This window comes from Pseudopipra pipra, chromosome Z, assembly GCF_036250125.1.
Source record: "Pseudopipra pipra isolate bDixPip1 chromosome Z, bDixPip1.hap1, whole genome shotgun sequence".
NCBI classification, from domain to species: domain Eukaryota; kingdom Metazoa; phylum Chordata; class Aves; order Passeriformes; family Pipridae; genus Pseudopipra; species Pseudopipra pipra.
Genome location: NC_087581.1, coordinates 66,848,238 through 66,864,191, shown reverse-complemented (window position 1 = coordinate 66,864,191; position 15,954 = coordinate 66,848,238). Strand labels below are relative to the sequence as shown.

Sequence of the window (15,954 nt, the reverse complement as noted above, 5' to 3'; positions counted from 1 at the left end):
TAAGCCTTAGGAAGCACAGATTAACTGAAATTATTTCGAAGCTCTCTCTTCCTTCATGATCTGCTAAAAGGAAACCTACTGGTTTAAACAAGAACAGCTCATTAGGAAGGTGAGAATGAGTAAAGAGAGCTAAACTATTAAACTGGTAGTGTACAGTCAGGCACACAGACCAAATCAGAACACAGATCACTGAACTGAGCTTAAAATCTCAACCTGTATATCACTTATGACAGAAACCAGTCTCAGGAGAGACACTGACTTTTACCCAGTTCTGCCCCTGCTACAAAAGTTGGGCATACAAAAGTTGGGCATACAAAAGTTGGGCATACAAAAGTTGGGCATACAAAAGTTGGGCATACAAAAGTTGGGCATACAAAAGTTGGGCATACAAAAGTTGGGCATACAAAAGTTGGGCATACAAAAGTTGGGCATACAAAAGTTGGGCATACAAAAGTTGGGCATACAAAAGTTGGGCATACAAAAGTTGGGCATACAGTGCAATGCTGGGTGTGATCATGAAATGTTTATTAGTCACAAAAATAATATTAAAAAATGATGTCTCATCATTTTTATGTTCCTCAAGCGGAAAGCATCATTGAATCTTTGAGATGCTGCAGAAGTAGAATTGCTCAGAATGTAAGTTTGTTAGGTGGCTAGACTGGCACTGCCTCCCATCCTTGCACTTGGTCCCAAAAGCAAATACTTTGCTGCTGAGAACCTGCACACATAATATGACACACCAGTGGTATGCGCTGCACTGAAAACAAACCAGTTCTTCAGCAGGGATGTGACAGCTGCATTTCACACACAATGCAGTTTGAGAAGTGGACATCCAGGTCTATTTCTCACTTCACGACTATGTAGTAACTAATTTACTTGTGCTGCAGCCTGTTAATTTAACAAAAACCAGCACAAGTTACCTCAACAGAATCACAGAATCATTTAGGCCAGAAAAGACCCTTAAGATCAAGTCCAACTATTAACCCAGCACTGCCAAGTCCATCCCTAAATCATCTTCCTAAGTGCCACATCTATGTGTCTTTTAAATTACCTCTAAGCATGGTGATTGCACCACTTCCCTAGGCAGTGTGTTCCAATGCTTGACAACCCTTTCAGTGAAGAAATTTTTCCTAATATCCAATCTAAACCACCCCAGTGCAACCTGCTGCAATTTTGCCTGGTCGTGTCACTTGCTGCTTGGGACATCAACTCCCACCTAGCTACAACCTCCTTTCAGGTAGTTTTAGAGATTGGTAAGGTCCTCCCAGGGCCTCATTTTCTCCAGGCTAACCACCCCCAGCTCCCTCAGCTGCTCCTCATATAACCTGTGCTCCAGACCCTTCACCAGCTCTGTTGCTCTTATTTGGACATGCTCCATCATCTCATGTCCTTCTTGTAGTGAGGGGCCCAAAACCACTTTTACAGGTCCTCAGTTACAGGATTCTATACAAACTGCTGTCGCAAAAAGGAATTACTTACTTCCTGGACCAATCACATATATAATTGTTTCATGAAATTTAAGGAGGAGTTGATTAGGTTTGGATGACTAATTCAGTTACGCAACAATACTATCGTGAGTTCCGCTGTTACGTGGGCAACCAATTACAGGCATTGCAAATTCTACTTCTAAATGATATATTTTAACTATTTAATTACTCCTATGCTAAGGCAAGGTATTTCATGTGAAATGGAATATATTATTAATAAGTATCATATCACATCTTTATCACAACAAATTAACTACAGAAGCAAAACAAAACTGCATTTCAAAGGTTCGAGACAAAAACCTACAGAAATAGGCCAATAAGCACACTGACAAATTGTTAAATATCAATCTTTACTGAATGTGTGAACCTCCTTTCTGTTTGTTTTCCACTGCCTACTGCAATGCTTCATACACAAAAGAAAAAAACACTCCGTAAGAAGGCAAATAGAATTTAGTGCTCTGTGACTTTCATCGGCAACTGATTTGGGGAGTTGAGGGATCTTGAAGATTTTGGGGAAAAAAACCCACAAAACCAAACCCCACATCTCCAACAGCCTTCTGTTAGTACTCTAAAAATTTTACCTGATCATGAATGTCAACCATCACTGCATTCTGCTGTGGTGGGTGAGCAGCTGGGTGCAACATACGAGGAGATACATTCGGTGGGCGAAAGGCTCGGGGCTCTTCTATTGCTTGCTGCTGTCCATAGGAGAGATGGTGATAGTTTTCATCCTGGCTAACAGAATTGTGTCTAGACAAACGATCTCTCCTTGTTCTCTGACGTCGAACAGGAGGACTGGAAATGCATTAAAAAAATTAGAGATTATACAAATGACACAAATCCTTCTCTGTAACTAAAACCACAAGACAAGTAAATATCAAGAAATTCTTTACACTGGAAAATTTTACTAGAACAGGTTTATTAGATTGGAATAAAATTTCTTACTGACAGAACTGCTACAAGCCTTACAGATGACACCTTTTTCAGTAAGCAAATGTTTAATAGAGCATAGGTTAATGCTGTTAAGGAAACCAAGAGAAGAACTCTTAAGTAAATATTAACTTGTTAAAAAGATGACACTTGGATTGCCATAAAAGTGCTCAAAAGTCAAGATTGCAATCTTCACGATATTTTCTTGTGTTTATTCTATCTAGGTAAAAATCCTGCATTAAATGATCACGGATTTCCCCAGGGTCTTTGTTTCAACCATGTCACAGAACGGTTGCTCACTTAGCGACAGCAGACAAACAACAGACTTCTCTGTGGAAAAGAACTAATTTTTCAGCTCTCACATGTTTACAACATAACTGAGTGCCTTCTAGAATTCTCTGAAGAAGATCCCAGGAAACTGTGATTGCAGTATTCTTTCTTTTTAGGAGTGGAGAATTTGTGTAGATTAATTTAGACCTGAGCATCCACTTCTTTTGAGCAACTGATCTAGAGGCAGGATTTGATTACACATTCTTATATAATTGCATGTATATTCTGAGCAGAGCTGCTACTACCTTGAGCCGAGACTTCTGTAAATCAGAGACCAGTGGCTCAGGTTCAGCACTCAGAAAATGATGCACACACAAGTCACAAACTCACTATTAGAAGTTTTGAGCGAGCCTCTTCTCGTTTGTTTGGAAGGGGAAAGAACTGAAAGCACAAAATGATCTTGCAGTACTTTCAGTATATGCTTCCCAACCTCCACAACATGTAAGTTAGAGGTCCCAGAAGCAACAGCAAATTAAAGCCACATGGGGTGAAATGGTTTCCCATTTAGGAAACAGACTGAAGGAACCACACCACAGAGAAGAGACAAAAAGGATCTGTAACCATTAGAACATGTCCTCTATAAGAGTACATGGAAAAGAACTTTTGCTACTACCAAATAAAAATCAAATAAACCTGCAACTTGTTGGGAAATCCCAGATACTTCTCAGGTTCAGTCCAACTTCTGTGCTGCGTAAAACAGACATACTCTGGGGAAGGGGGAGCACACTACCAGCTATCCAGATGCTACTGGGAGTATATGATAAAATGTCTCAAGTCACTATTTTTCTGCCCTAGTTCACAGGGATTTTATGCCATTATAACTTATCTTAGAACTGAAACAAATGGTAATTCATGACAGGTCAGACAGAAGGCATAACACCAGATTGTAACACAGCATTCTTAAAGAAAAGAAAAACTGAAACAAATCAAAAATGCATAGCCTTCGTTGTTACAAGCTACCATGTCACAACATACAAGCTGTGTTTTCTTCTAAGCACTGAGTACCTAAATTTACAGTCTTAGTAATTTATGTCTTAATTCCAGCTTCTTTCCTCGAAGATTTTGCTGCACTCTCCATTGCTTCATTACTAACATGATACAACTGCTACATTCTCATTAGACAAAACCGTCATATATAATTTCTAACCACAGAACTACTAATGCAAAAGATGTTCTACTGTTTGGAGTACCAAGGTTGGTTTAAATTTGCTATTTCCTGCTATGAAGCAGAAATGCTCTGAATATTTTAACACAAAAATGGTTGTGCAAGGATTTTTCTTCGGAAAAGCTGCAGGAACAGAGGAAAGTTACAAGGGGCAGCTCCAGCGCTTCAGAAATTCTCTAACTGCCACCAGTGCTTAAACAAGGTGGCTTCTCAGACAAGGCAGATTCTCATAAAACTAGTCATATCTCTGTCTTTGTTAAAAGGCTTTACTTTTCTATGAACCCAGAATTATGAGAAAGTACAGCCAACAAAAGCTGGCAAAGCTTCTGGAATGTCTTTTTAAACCAATGAAGTATCATTCCCTGATAAAAAGCAAAACTGGATTTTTTCCTATGCAGACTTATAAAGAAACTATACTTTCATTCAGCAAAATTCAGAGCACCTTGATACACAGCTTTATTCGCTTCCTGAATGAATGGAAATTACTTCAGAACAATTGTCAAGACATAGGTCTAAACTATCATGAAACATCAGGAACGAACTTGTGCTTAAAGTCTTTAAAAAAAGGCCACAAAAAAATCTTCTTTCTACATGCACAGTATAAACATGGTAAATGCCAGGTTAAAGCAAAGAAACAGGATGGAATTGGTGAAAAAAATCGCAGGACTTCCTACCCTTAGGTAAGAACAGCCATCAAAAGGTATCCATAACTGCAGAGTTAGTGTGTGCAGATCTTAGTATTTCTAACAAGGGTGATTTCTTTGCAGTAACACATTCTTGAATCCCGTTAGTTCAGAATTACATTGAAGACAAGGAGGAAAAGAAGCAGAGATGAAAGGTAAGGCATAGCACTGGTACAGAACCCTCCATTTCACAATGACTGATAAAGATAAATTGGAATGGCCTTCCCTGTTTCACATAGGCATGCATCACGCTTTTACATTCACGGTTTATCTGTCCTATATATAAGTAACTGGACAAAAATAATCTTCCTGCAAATTCACACCAGAAGGCTATCTTTCTAAATGCAGTATTTATTTGCTTATGATGAATCGGAATAAAAAACCACAACCAATTAGGGCACTGTTGTGCTAGGCACAGTACAAAACCACTGATACCAAGAGGTAAGGTCTAAATAAGCCAGGAAATGAAAAAAAAAAATCCACATAATAAAAGAGCCCAACACAGACTGTTCTGACCAACAGGAGTGAACTGGTAGGACAAAAGAGCTAATGCTGATGCTGCTGGGTCAGAGTGATGTCCACATACAAACACTGGAGAGGTTTTGCCTGCACTTGTCCCAGCCTGCTTCCTTGAACTGAATAACCATTTGCAACTGGAGTGCATCTTTCATCTTATCTTAACCTGAAAACCTCATTAACTCTGAGACTACTCTGCCATGGGAAGAGAAAACAAAGCAGGGAGAACAGGAAAGTGGCTTCAAAAGCACATGCATAACCTCACCTAAAGCATTAGTAACAGATGCACTCACAATAATCTTAACGAATAAAGCTTTTGATCCATGAGAGTGGTTATTAGTTCTGATATGACTCCAGAGCACTCTAAGATTCAAAAAGACTCCTGGAAAACAAGAAACATGTATGTGTTGTTCTCCCTAACCATCCTGTTCTAGGAGAGGAAATTGGATGCAACGCTATTCTGGAACTCCCCTAGAGCTAGCTCAAATGCAACAGTGCACTGAAGCTAAAAAATGCAAGTGCAGGGAAACAAAGCACTGACACATTCAAGTGTCTCTGATTAGAGCAAAGCTTGTGTTATCACCCAAGAGCAGGCGAGCTGGCACTAGAAAGAATCATGCTTCATGTCCACGATGCTGCAGCCAACCTAATTGCTCCTGTCAGACTGAAGGTGGCTTTCCAATGAGGTGTCTTCCTGTTGGCAGAATGCCTTACTTGCAAAAGCCACAGGTAACACCCGACTGCATCGGAATGTCAGACACTTGTCCATGCACATCTATCTCTTACACATTCCATTCTTCTTCATCCCACAGTACATCCAAACTGTCTAGATTCAGCTGCCTAGCTTGTTAAGCACTCTGCTTAACTCTGCAGGAGAGTTTAATGAACACCACAAGGAAATCTGTGTAGGCTGCCTGGACACCAAACAAAAATGGCCAAATGCTGCATATTCCAGGCATCTCAGTTCAAACTATTTCGAGGTAAAGATTATGTTGTGGACCAAATGCCCCTGCAGAGCATCCCTGTACCAAACCATATAAAAAGGTCTAATCTTCTGTCTTCACAACAATCCTTCAAGTTCACAATTGAACCTCTTTCTTAAAAGTCTGACAGGCTGCATTGAGAGCTGAGTATTTTACATGCCACTGACTGAAAGCTTTCAAATTCATGGACTTGAACCAAGATACAAAACTAGCATGCTTTAAAAAAATTTCTTGCCTAAAGACTACTCTTGGCTGATCATTGTTGCCAAATTTGATTTGTGGCATCTGAAGAAAACTAGCTAAATATATCTTAAGCCTAATATTTTATATTAATGAGAAAGCACAGACACTTTTTTTTAAAGTACAAACCAAGCCACAATATTTCTTAGAAGCAGAGAGACAATGTGTTTTAACTTGCATAAAGTAACTCAGTATTTTTGACACAGAACGCTTCTGCTTTGGATAATTTGTTTGGCAATTATCTTTAGCAAAAAAGTCTGTGGTTTTATGGTTTCCTAGACTGCCATCCCTCCAGGCATCAGTTCAACCTAGTCATCCCAATCTCTCTCTTCCATGTCCATTGGAACTTCTTCCAAAACCTCTGCTTCGAGAAGTTAATGGGCCACAAGCTAAAACCAACATGAAAATCTAACTCCCATTACATGTGAATCAGCCACCTCAGCAAACATTTGACACTGTGCTAACATCCCCATCTCCCCAGCTAGTAACTCTCATCTTTATTTAGATTGTTTTTAAGTATGAAAATAATTGTGACTGCAATGAAAACTACAGTACTACATCAGTAACTCTTAATACCATTAAAAGCACCCCAATGAGAAAGATCTTTCCTTGTATTTTTCCACATGCTTTTTGCCTCAGTGCAGAGTGATAGAGAGAGAATCAGGCTCATAATCAAATATATTTTGAGCACTCCTTTCCTTGATCTGACTATTCACATGCATTGAGATGATGCACAAACGTGAATTACCTCCAATAACTTTTCAGTCACGACTTTAATACAGTCAGCTTAAAGGAAACATTAACACGTTTACCATGTGTAATCTAGCCAGTGCTGACCAAAACACACCTCCCTTGAGCTAAAATTAGGAAGAATAAGAACTTGTTTCCCAAGCTACACAGCTTGCTTACCTCCTCCTGTTTCGTGCAGGTGTGTTGCATCGTTCCCCTGAGAAGTGGTGTTGGTTGGGTCGGGCCAAAGGAGGCTGCCTATTTGATGTCATCTCCCATGGTCGCATTGGTGGTGATGGGGCTGGTGATGCTGCTGTATAGTCAAAGACTGAATGGGAAAGGCGTTGTCGCTTGGGACTAGGACTGTCTTCGCTCTACGCCAGTGCAAAGAAAACCAAAACAAAACAAAAAACAAAACCCACCTCCGGATGAGTGAATTACAATCCATACTTCAGTATTGCTTTGCAGCTAGCATTAGGAGTGACTTATTGCAGACTGCACTAAAACACCAGGAAATTGAGAACCTGCAACTAGTTGCCTACTTATTACCTTTATAAACAGAGATTTCTGATGGCTCCCTACCCCCTGGAAGAATTAGTACTAAATTACACTTTAGCAGCATTAAAATATAAAACTTCTAATATCCATGCAAAACCAAAAATACAACAGAAAAGAGAGAAACATGAAGAAAGTAAGGAACAACCTATTTCACATTCCTCTGTCCTTAGCACTTACAGGCTACAGAAGCATGAAAAGATGTACAAGCACAGACTTCACAACAATGGAATCTGTACTAGTCAGTAAGCAGATACCACACAGAGCTTGCACTCCGCACTGCATCCCTTCCCTATCAGGTCTGCACTTACACAGCTAATCAGACACTTGCTCTGTGCTGCAGGCTATTTTGATTCTGCTAGCTCAACACGGAGATGCTTCGTCCTTCTAGTTACTCAGGTAATAATGATCGTTTATAGATATAACCTGAAAAAAATGAATCATCAATCTCTGGTTAAGTCTGTGTACTTCGCTAGAATTCCACAGGGACTACACAGTGTTCAACATTTTCAGTCCTAGTGATATGAAGGTCCTTCACCTCCAGATGATGTTCTCCCAATTAGTTATGAACACAACTACCTCTCCTCTTCTCTGTGTGTCCATGCTACTGAACCATTTAATAGAGCTGTCATACTTCTCAGAAATTTCCACCAACGCCAGTAGCAAACTATTCTGTCAAAATTGTAACACATCATGCTGTTAACAAGCATGACAATTGAAAACAGAGAAAAATACATGTCATACTTCAGAGCTCACCAACTGAGCACACAAAAACTGAAACCACATGAACTACCACACTGAAACCACCATTTAGTCCAAACACCACATGGACTTCTCCGACAGAACTCCTGGTGCAAACTGTACTGTTTTGCTGCTCTCCAGCTCGTTCACTCACCCCACCCCATCTCAGCCCACCACAGCACTTTTTAAATTAAAATTGCATGTAATTGGAGATAGCTGGAGCAGAGAAAACAACTTGTCTGCCACGGCTCTGTGGCCCTCCCACAGTCTCGTAATCCGCAGGTTGCTAGAGGTCTTATTTCAGATTTAGTTATAGACTGGACGATGGACATCTTCTGGCTCTTAGCTTCACAGGGACCTGTTACTTTCTGAACACTATTAAGTTGCTTCTTGGTAGGTTTCCACTGACATATAGTTTTACTCCACTGTTCTTTCTGAGAGCACACAGTCTTTAACAACCAAAAGTTTTGTCCAGGTGTTTAAGAGAAAAAAGGTATTTTTTCCTCTCTTTTGACTTGTGGCCATTTTTACAAAATTTTAGAGCTTTTCAGGTTCTTGCTTTCAAATACCTTAACATGAACTGTGGTTTTCCCCTACTCTATCTTACCTAAAGCCATTGGCCTCCTTGGCAGCCAGCCTGATGATGCATGCATCCATCTGTTGCTCAATCTCTTCTGAACTCTTTAACCAATGACACTTTAATTTTTCAGAGAAAAATAGGTCGAAAGACAGGTATGCAGCTGAAGGTTCATGAAAGTAGATGTCCAGGTAAATGCTGACTCTTCCAGAAGGCTGCTCGCCCTCAGAAGCTCAACACCAAAAAATTGGAAGAGATATTCCATAAGTGCCTTGACAGCAAAGCTTCTGTGAAAATACCTGTTTTGTTAGATTTCAGAGAACACTGTCAAAGGACAAATCTTAAAGGAACTAGGCTACAAGAGTCAGAGATGGATGACCTGTGGCCCAATTTTCTACACCATGATGACTAAGCCTACTCAAAGAGAAACACAGGCTAGTAAATTATGTATGCTGGGATTTTGAGAGTGCAAAAGAAGATGTCAAATGGAGGAAAGAAAAAACTGGATTTAGTGAAGCTGGCAGAAAACAGAACCCTAAAATAATAAAATAACCACTGCTGTCCTGATACATCCTGTACATGCCTTTGGCTGGGAATCTCTCACTGCTAATGCCCTAATTTAAATCTGGCACCTTTCCAGATCATTAACATTAATATACCCTGCGCTGTAGAAAGCAGTATGGAAAAACAGTTCTTTAATTATTGTTTTTCTTTTGTTCGTGAAGTGCACCAGTTCAGAGACAGTGGAGATGCAAACTGCTAAGCAGTTAGCCTTCATCATCACTCTAAATTACTTAACACAGGTATTTCAAACTCCATAAGTGCTAATTGCCCTCTGCAGTAAGCAACAGTACTTTTAGCCAAAACTGTTTCTCATTAGAAAGAAAATAAAGCTAAAATCATTCTTGGAACTACATGTACAGAGAGATTTAAAATGTAATTGTGGGTTTATTTCTGTACTTTAAAAGAAGTAACCTAAAGCTAAACCAAACTTCTTCACAAACTTTTTATGAAAGTTTGTAAACACAAACTCAATGAAGACAGGGTGTTTTGTCTTAGTTTTTATTAAGAAACCAATTCCCATCTGATGATTGTAGAAAGATAATACTAGTAGGCAGGAAAGTACAAAGAGTTAATGACAGATACGTATCTTGTATAATTTAATATTTATTTTCATGTCGTTTTTAACAAGCTTGTGGAATAACCAGATATTGACAGTATGTTTTTTCAGTCTATGCTATCACTGGATATAAAGTTCAGTAGTTTATTTGTGGAACGTGATACTTTCAGCAATGACAGTAGCTCTCCAAATCACTCTAGTTGTAATATTCAAAATATTCCCTGGGACTACCTGCTATCTTTTACAGCCATTATGTTATGTATTTTTCTCATGTCCAAAAGGCGATGAGAACAGAGTGGCTGAGAGCTATCAAGAACATTGTATCTACCTCTCAACTAACAAGCTAAAAGCACTACTTTCTTTAAATATACATTCAGCAAAAAGAGTATGATGAACAGGAACACAGATCACTTCATATTTAAAAGAAACAAGATCAGGACAAAGTCATCAGATCGTTACTAGTAAAACTGTTTGTTATACTTCTTATCCGTTTCTTGCATTTAATGCTGTTCCACTTCATTTGGGAAAAAATGGATATTTTCACCAAGACAACATCCTTTGAGATGTTTCTTTTTATTGTGCTTTGCTTTTCCAGTCAAATCATAAATACTGCACCCACACACACGTTATCAACCATCACAGAGGGAATTATTATCAAAGCAATTGCTGCCGATATATGAAAATCACTTTCCTCTCCAACTCCCTTCATATTCTCACTTAACAGTCCTGGGAAGCACAAGAAACTACTCCATATCCTCCATTTCAAATTCAGGTAATAAACTACATCTATGCAGTAGCCCCCAAAAGACCAGTACTTTTAAAGTAAACTAATACTTCAGGAGTATTTTCAAGCATAGCCTTTTCCCACAGAGGGCTTTATGCAGGGACAGTATGACAGGTATACCCCCTAAATGACCCTGCCAGGCTGACCAGAAATCTGCACCTACATGCTTCCCCTTCATGACTGCATACTGAAAAAGAAATTATTTTTCCCATGATGCAAATTGGTAAACTTCAACATTTATAAGCATTTTCAAATTTAACAGTAGGCATCTAATGGGCTAGTAAACTGAATATTTTGCATGGTAGGATATATACTCCAACAACTGTGATTTGATTTACATCCCAATATTTCTATTACTCTGATCATATCTACAGTAACAGTAAATTCCTGGGCTGAATAGACAGTTATGTCAAAATGTAGCAGCTTATTCATAGGCCAGGACTAACCTAATTTTAAGTATAGTTTATGGCTTAGGCCTAGTAGCTCTGAAAGAGCTGTGCCCCACAACCCTAGAACCAAGACAAGGGAAGTCACCTATGTGACTGGAATGAGTCATTGTGGCCCAGAGTGTCTTGTAAGCATTACTGTCTTCTTCCATCTCTCCTCCAGAAACCACCAGAGGCAGAAGTTTAACTTAGCTGTGGCATTACAAGGTAGAGTTTCCAAGCTCACACCAGTCCCACAGCAGCTGGCACTATAGATACAAAGCCCGTAGGAAACCAACAAAATAATTCAGATAGCTACAGCCCCTCCAGCTCCCGACACCAAGAGCAGCACTCACCTACACTGTGGGGACCAGAAACCTGGCGGTAGCTACACCTCCAGTGAGGCTCCAGTTGCTGGCCTAGTTTCTACTCAAGCTGGTCTCACTTAGCCCTCCAGCACTCACATACATGGGATAGAGAGTGATAGCACACGGAGAGGTAGTTTAGAAAAGATCTAATAAAATAGGAGAGACTGCTGTGATCATGCGCAGAGCTCAGCTAGACAAGTGTAAAGACCAGGCACATCATCTCCTTGGCTGGCACAGTCCCACTGACCTGCTCCAACACCCCAGACCCTCAGCTTCGAGTGACTGACCAGGTTTTTGTTTCTTGTCTTTGTCTCCATTAAGTTTGTTCGGCAGGTCTGTGTCTCTCTACATTTTATTTATGTCTTCCCCCTTTCCTTCAGAATGCCATTTGACAAGTCTTCGATCAAATCATCTCACTGAAATAAACATTCCCACATTCCACATACCCTCTCTTCAAGCAGTGACTGCTCAGGTTTGGTCCTTTTATCTGTCTTCCTTACTTTTTTGTTCAACAGATTTGTGCCTCAGAATGTTCCTATTTATTCCTCCTTTTCTTATTACACTCTTAAGACACTGAAAAGTTCCTTGACCAGACACTATTACACAAGCTGATGCTTTCTCCTTCCATACACCTTTACAGAAATCACACAACTCTTCCACTAAGAATACACAGAAAAATTGTACAGACAGTGTTAGATACTATAATCCAGGAAGAGTGAGATGAAGACTACCTCTAAACAGTAAAAACTATGGACAATATGGAAAAAACCAAGAGCCCCTCACCCCTTGCCCTAAACAAGAATATTTAACAAAAATTGAAAGGGGTTGGTGTAGGGAATGAGAAGAAGCCGTTGTGGTAAACCAGCAGTTTGAAGTCCCAAGCACACTTAATCTCACTGTCATGATAACCCAGGATGGTTCACACACCCCTATCTGCACGTACTTTTACACATGTGATGGAGGCCAGCTGTGGATCTGGGAACTTGGACAGCAGCACCTGCACTACGTCAGCCAATTCCATAGTGAGCAAAACAGGACACTGCATACACATCATATGTGAACCAGCACAAGTTTTATCATCCACTCCTGCTGTGCCTTCCCGAGTTTCACTCCCCACCAGCTCCTCATTTGATTAGCACTGTTGTCCCAGGGCTTGCACTGTGGTGACATTCAGCTTTCATGAAAGCCAAAGCTGCCACTTGCTCAGTGTCCTGCCTCATCCCTGAGGGATCTGCTCCTACATTCTGTATAACACCAGGGAGAAAGAGAAACGGGATGAAAAAAGTGGGATCATATTAACTTGTAAGCTGACAGATGAAAAGCTCTTGGGGTACATAAAGCTTGACATTTCCTTCAAATATGCTCTTCAAATTCTAGCTTTAAATAAATCTAGAAAGCAGTTACTAAAAAGAAACAACTATGTGCAACAAATTAAAAATCCTGTGCCGCAAATGGCAAAAAACTAACAGATTTTATGAAAAAAATGGACCACTTCCAACCTAATTGCTGTGCTTTTTCCAAGACAATATAAACAAAGATTATCCAGTTGGACTGAGGGCTGCATGACAAAGGACTTGTCTATGTATAAAGATTTGCCAGCAGAACCATACTGCAATGACACACATCTTTTACCGGCAGAAGTTCTTTAGAGGAACTTTATCTGACAAAATGAACATCAGAAATAAGAATCTTTCTCAAGTATAACTGGATTTGCCCAAAGAATTTTGCTGGCTTATTAGCCCTGGCTAACATTTTTTATCCTGCTAACTGTGTGGCTGTCCAACTCGAGCATAAAACACTGCTTATTCAAATTCTGAAATGCTAAGCAGGATTCAGAACCTTTGCTCCAACTCACCACCATTCACATCATTGTTCTATCTGTTCTCATGAGTAAGAGAACATCTGGAACAGACACAATGACTCCCCTGGAAAGAGCTGCAAAACACTATGGCTGTTGACAACGAGCACACTCTTGGTACAACGAAGTGGCAAAGTGGAGATAAATGGGTACATGATAGGAAAATAAAAATTCTAATATTGATGTCTACACCCTGCATCCTCAGGCACTAAATAAAAATCCTAGAAGGTAAACATCCAAGACAACTGCTTTAAACAATGCTTCATTTTTTTTTAAAGTACCATTCCAATTTTACCAAAAAACATCACTAACATTAATATTCGGAGCCACTTTTTTCTAGACAAGCTTTAATTTCAGAGTTGTGACCAAGACGCAGTTTGGAAACATGGCTGGTTGGGTGCATACTAGACAACTTCCTGATGAGGGAACACTAAGAGAAATCTGAATTCAGTCTAATAAAAAATTGGCAAAGAAATAGAGACATTCCCAAATCTGCAAACAGTCTCAAACAAAGCAGGTGATCAAAAACAAGGCTAAAATGAGCCAATTCTTGCAAAAGTCCTCAGAGATAGCACCTGGAGTACTGTGTACTGCTCTGGGCTCTCCAGCACAGGAGAAATATGGACATACTGTAAAGAATCCAATATACGGTCACAAAGATGATTAAGCACCTACAGCATCTCTCATGTGAAGAAAGGCTGAGACAGTGTGGGACTGTTCAGCCTGAAAAAAGAAGGCTCAGGGGTATCTCATCAGTGAGACACAGAAGGCTCCATTTGAACATGAGTAACAACACTTTACTCTGAAGGGTGACTGAACACTGGCACAAGTTTCACAGAAAGGCCGTGGAGTCTCTTTTACTGGATGTCTGAAAAGCCACAGTGCTGGGCACTTGGCTCTAACTAGCCCTGTTTCAGCAAGGGGTTGGATCAGGTGACCTCCAGAAGTCCCTTGCAACTTCATCCATTCTGTGATTCTGCAACTGACTTTCATTCAAACCTAAACACCAGGTGTTTTGAAGCGTTTTCCTTTGAAAAAAGCAAAGTGCAACTCAAATAGTACCTTGGGGTAGGGTTTCAAGATGTACCCTTGAGTCACAAAGTATCCCTGTGAGTATCTACCATTTCCCAGTGAACACCTGACACACCTGAGCATTCAAAATGGAATATCATTTCCCTCTGCACTTCAGAGCCTTTTCCTTTTTTTTTTTCATGTCGTAAGAAGAAAACCAGTAACTCCATCTTAAAATGGAAACCAACACACAGTAACAAGGTTGCTAGTACAAAATTTGCTGTAGCAGCTTTCTATGTATCAGGTTTCTCAGTAATTTACGTGAATTAAAGAGCCCTTCTGATAGTGCAACAGGCACTACTTTCCACGGTACTTAGTAAAAAGAACATAATTTGTAAAGTATGAGCAACACTATGAAAACATGGTAAAAAGAAGATGCAAGTTCATTTCTCTTTTTTAATCTTTCAAAGCTATGACAGTATATATCAATTAGGCTGCTACTGTATCTAACTGTACCAAGAACACTCATCATTAATATTTCTAGGCCATCTGGAATTCACTCACAGTTAACAGGATTAATTCATTATTTACTGATAGTGGACATAAAGGCTAATTTACTCTTCATCAACCAGAAATGACAATAAGTCCTCCATGTGAGGCATTTCTGTAACAATCTGCATTATCCAATAGCAAATTGCACACAGACAGTGCAAAACAGATTCCAACAAATATTTTCATTTTACTTATGATCAAAACACATTGTTAAATTTGTTGCTTATTCTACATCAGACTGACATTTATTTCCAGTGTTTTTTCTGTATCAGTTCCTTCTCTGAAATGCATTTCCCATTTAACTGGATGTTTAGGATATAGAAAAAACATTAAGAGACAGCTAAGTCTAAACTGCTTAAGTTTCACACAGTAAGTATTTGAAACAGTCCTAAGAATTTGATCATTAGATGTCAATTTCTCACCCCAGAAACTGGAATATTACTTGTCTGCATGCAAATTAAAATGCATAAGAACTTTAGAAAAATGTAAAATTATTACCATTGTATGTAGCACTGCAGTACTCCATAGCAAGAAGAAAAGAAGGAAAATTTATTTAGTAAGACTACACTATTCTTATTTTCAAGCTATACTGCTCATACAAAAAGGACAATGCAAACCATGCATCATAGCTGAAGCACCTCCTTTTCTAACACTGAAGTAGGTTTAAGAACCAAGGAAGCTCACAGCCATCTCCAAATTCTTCAAATTGATTTTTTTTTTAGTATTTGCTATTGCTTGCAGTACTTGCTGCATGCAAACAAGAATCCTTTGAAACATGAGAAGATTTTACAATCATTTCTTGGCGAAAGGAATCAAAGCAATTTAAATGCTGCTAAACTCACAAGGACGTTATCAAGTATTTATTTTTGTATCACATCATGGTGTTTTTTTCTGAATGGG

General features: G+C 39.4%; 1 protein-coding gene across 3 annotated transcripts in view; it reads right to left on the bottom strand.

Annotated features, from left to right (window-relative positions):
* The window catches only part of RNF38 (ring finger protein 38), a 105,863-nt gene that overhangs the window by 22,859 nt on the left and 67,050 nt on the right, over positions 1-15,954 (bottom strand). For all 3 annotated transcript variants that reach the window (XM_064642128.1, XM_064642130.1, XM_064642129.1), the window contains 2 exons: positions 7,244-7,437; positions 2,069-2,282 (listed from right to left, as the gene is read on the bottom strand). In XM_064642128.1, coding sequence (XP_064498198.1) covers positions 2,069-2,282; positions 7,244-7,437 — 408 coding nt within the window. The remainder of the gene's footprint in view (positions 1-2,068; positions 2,283-7,243; positions 7,438-15,954) is intronic.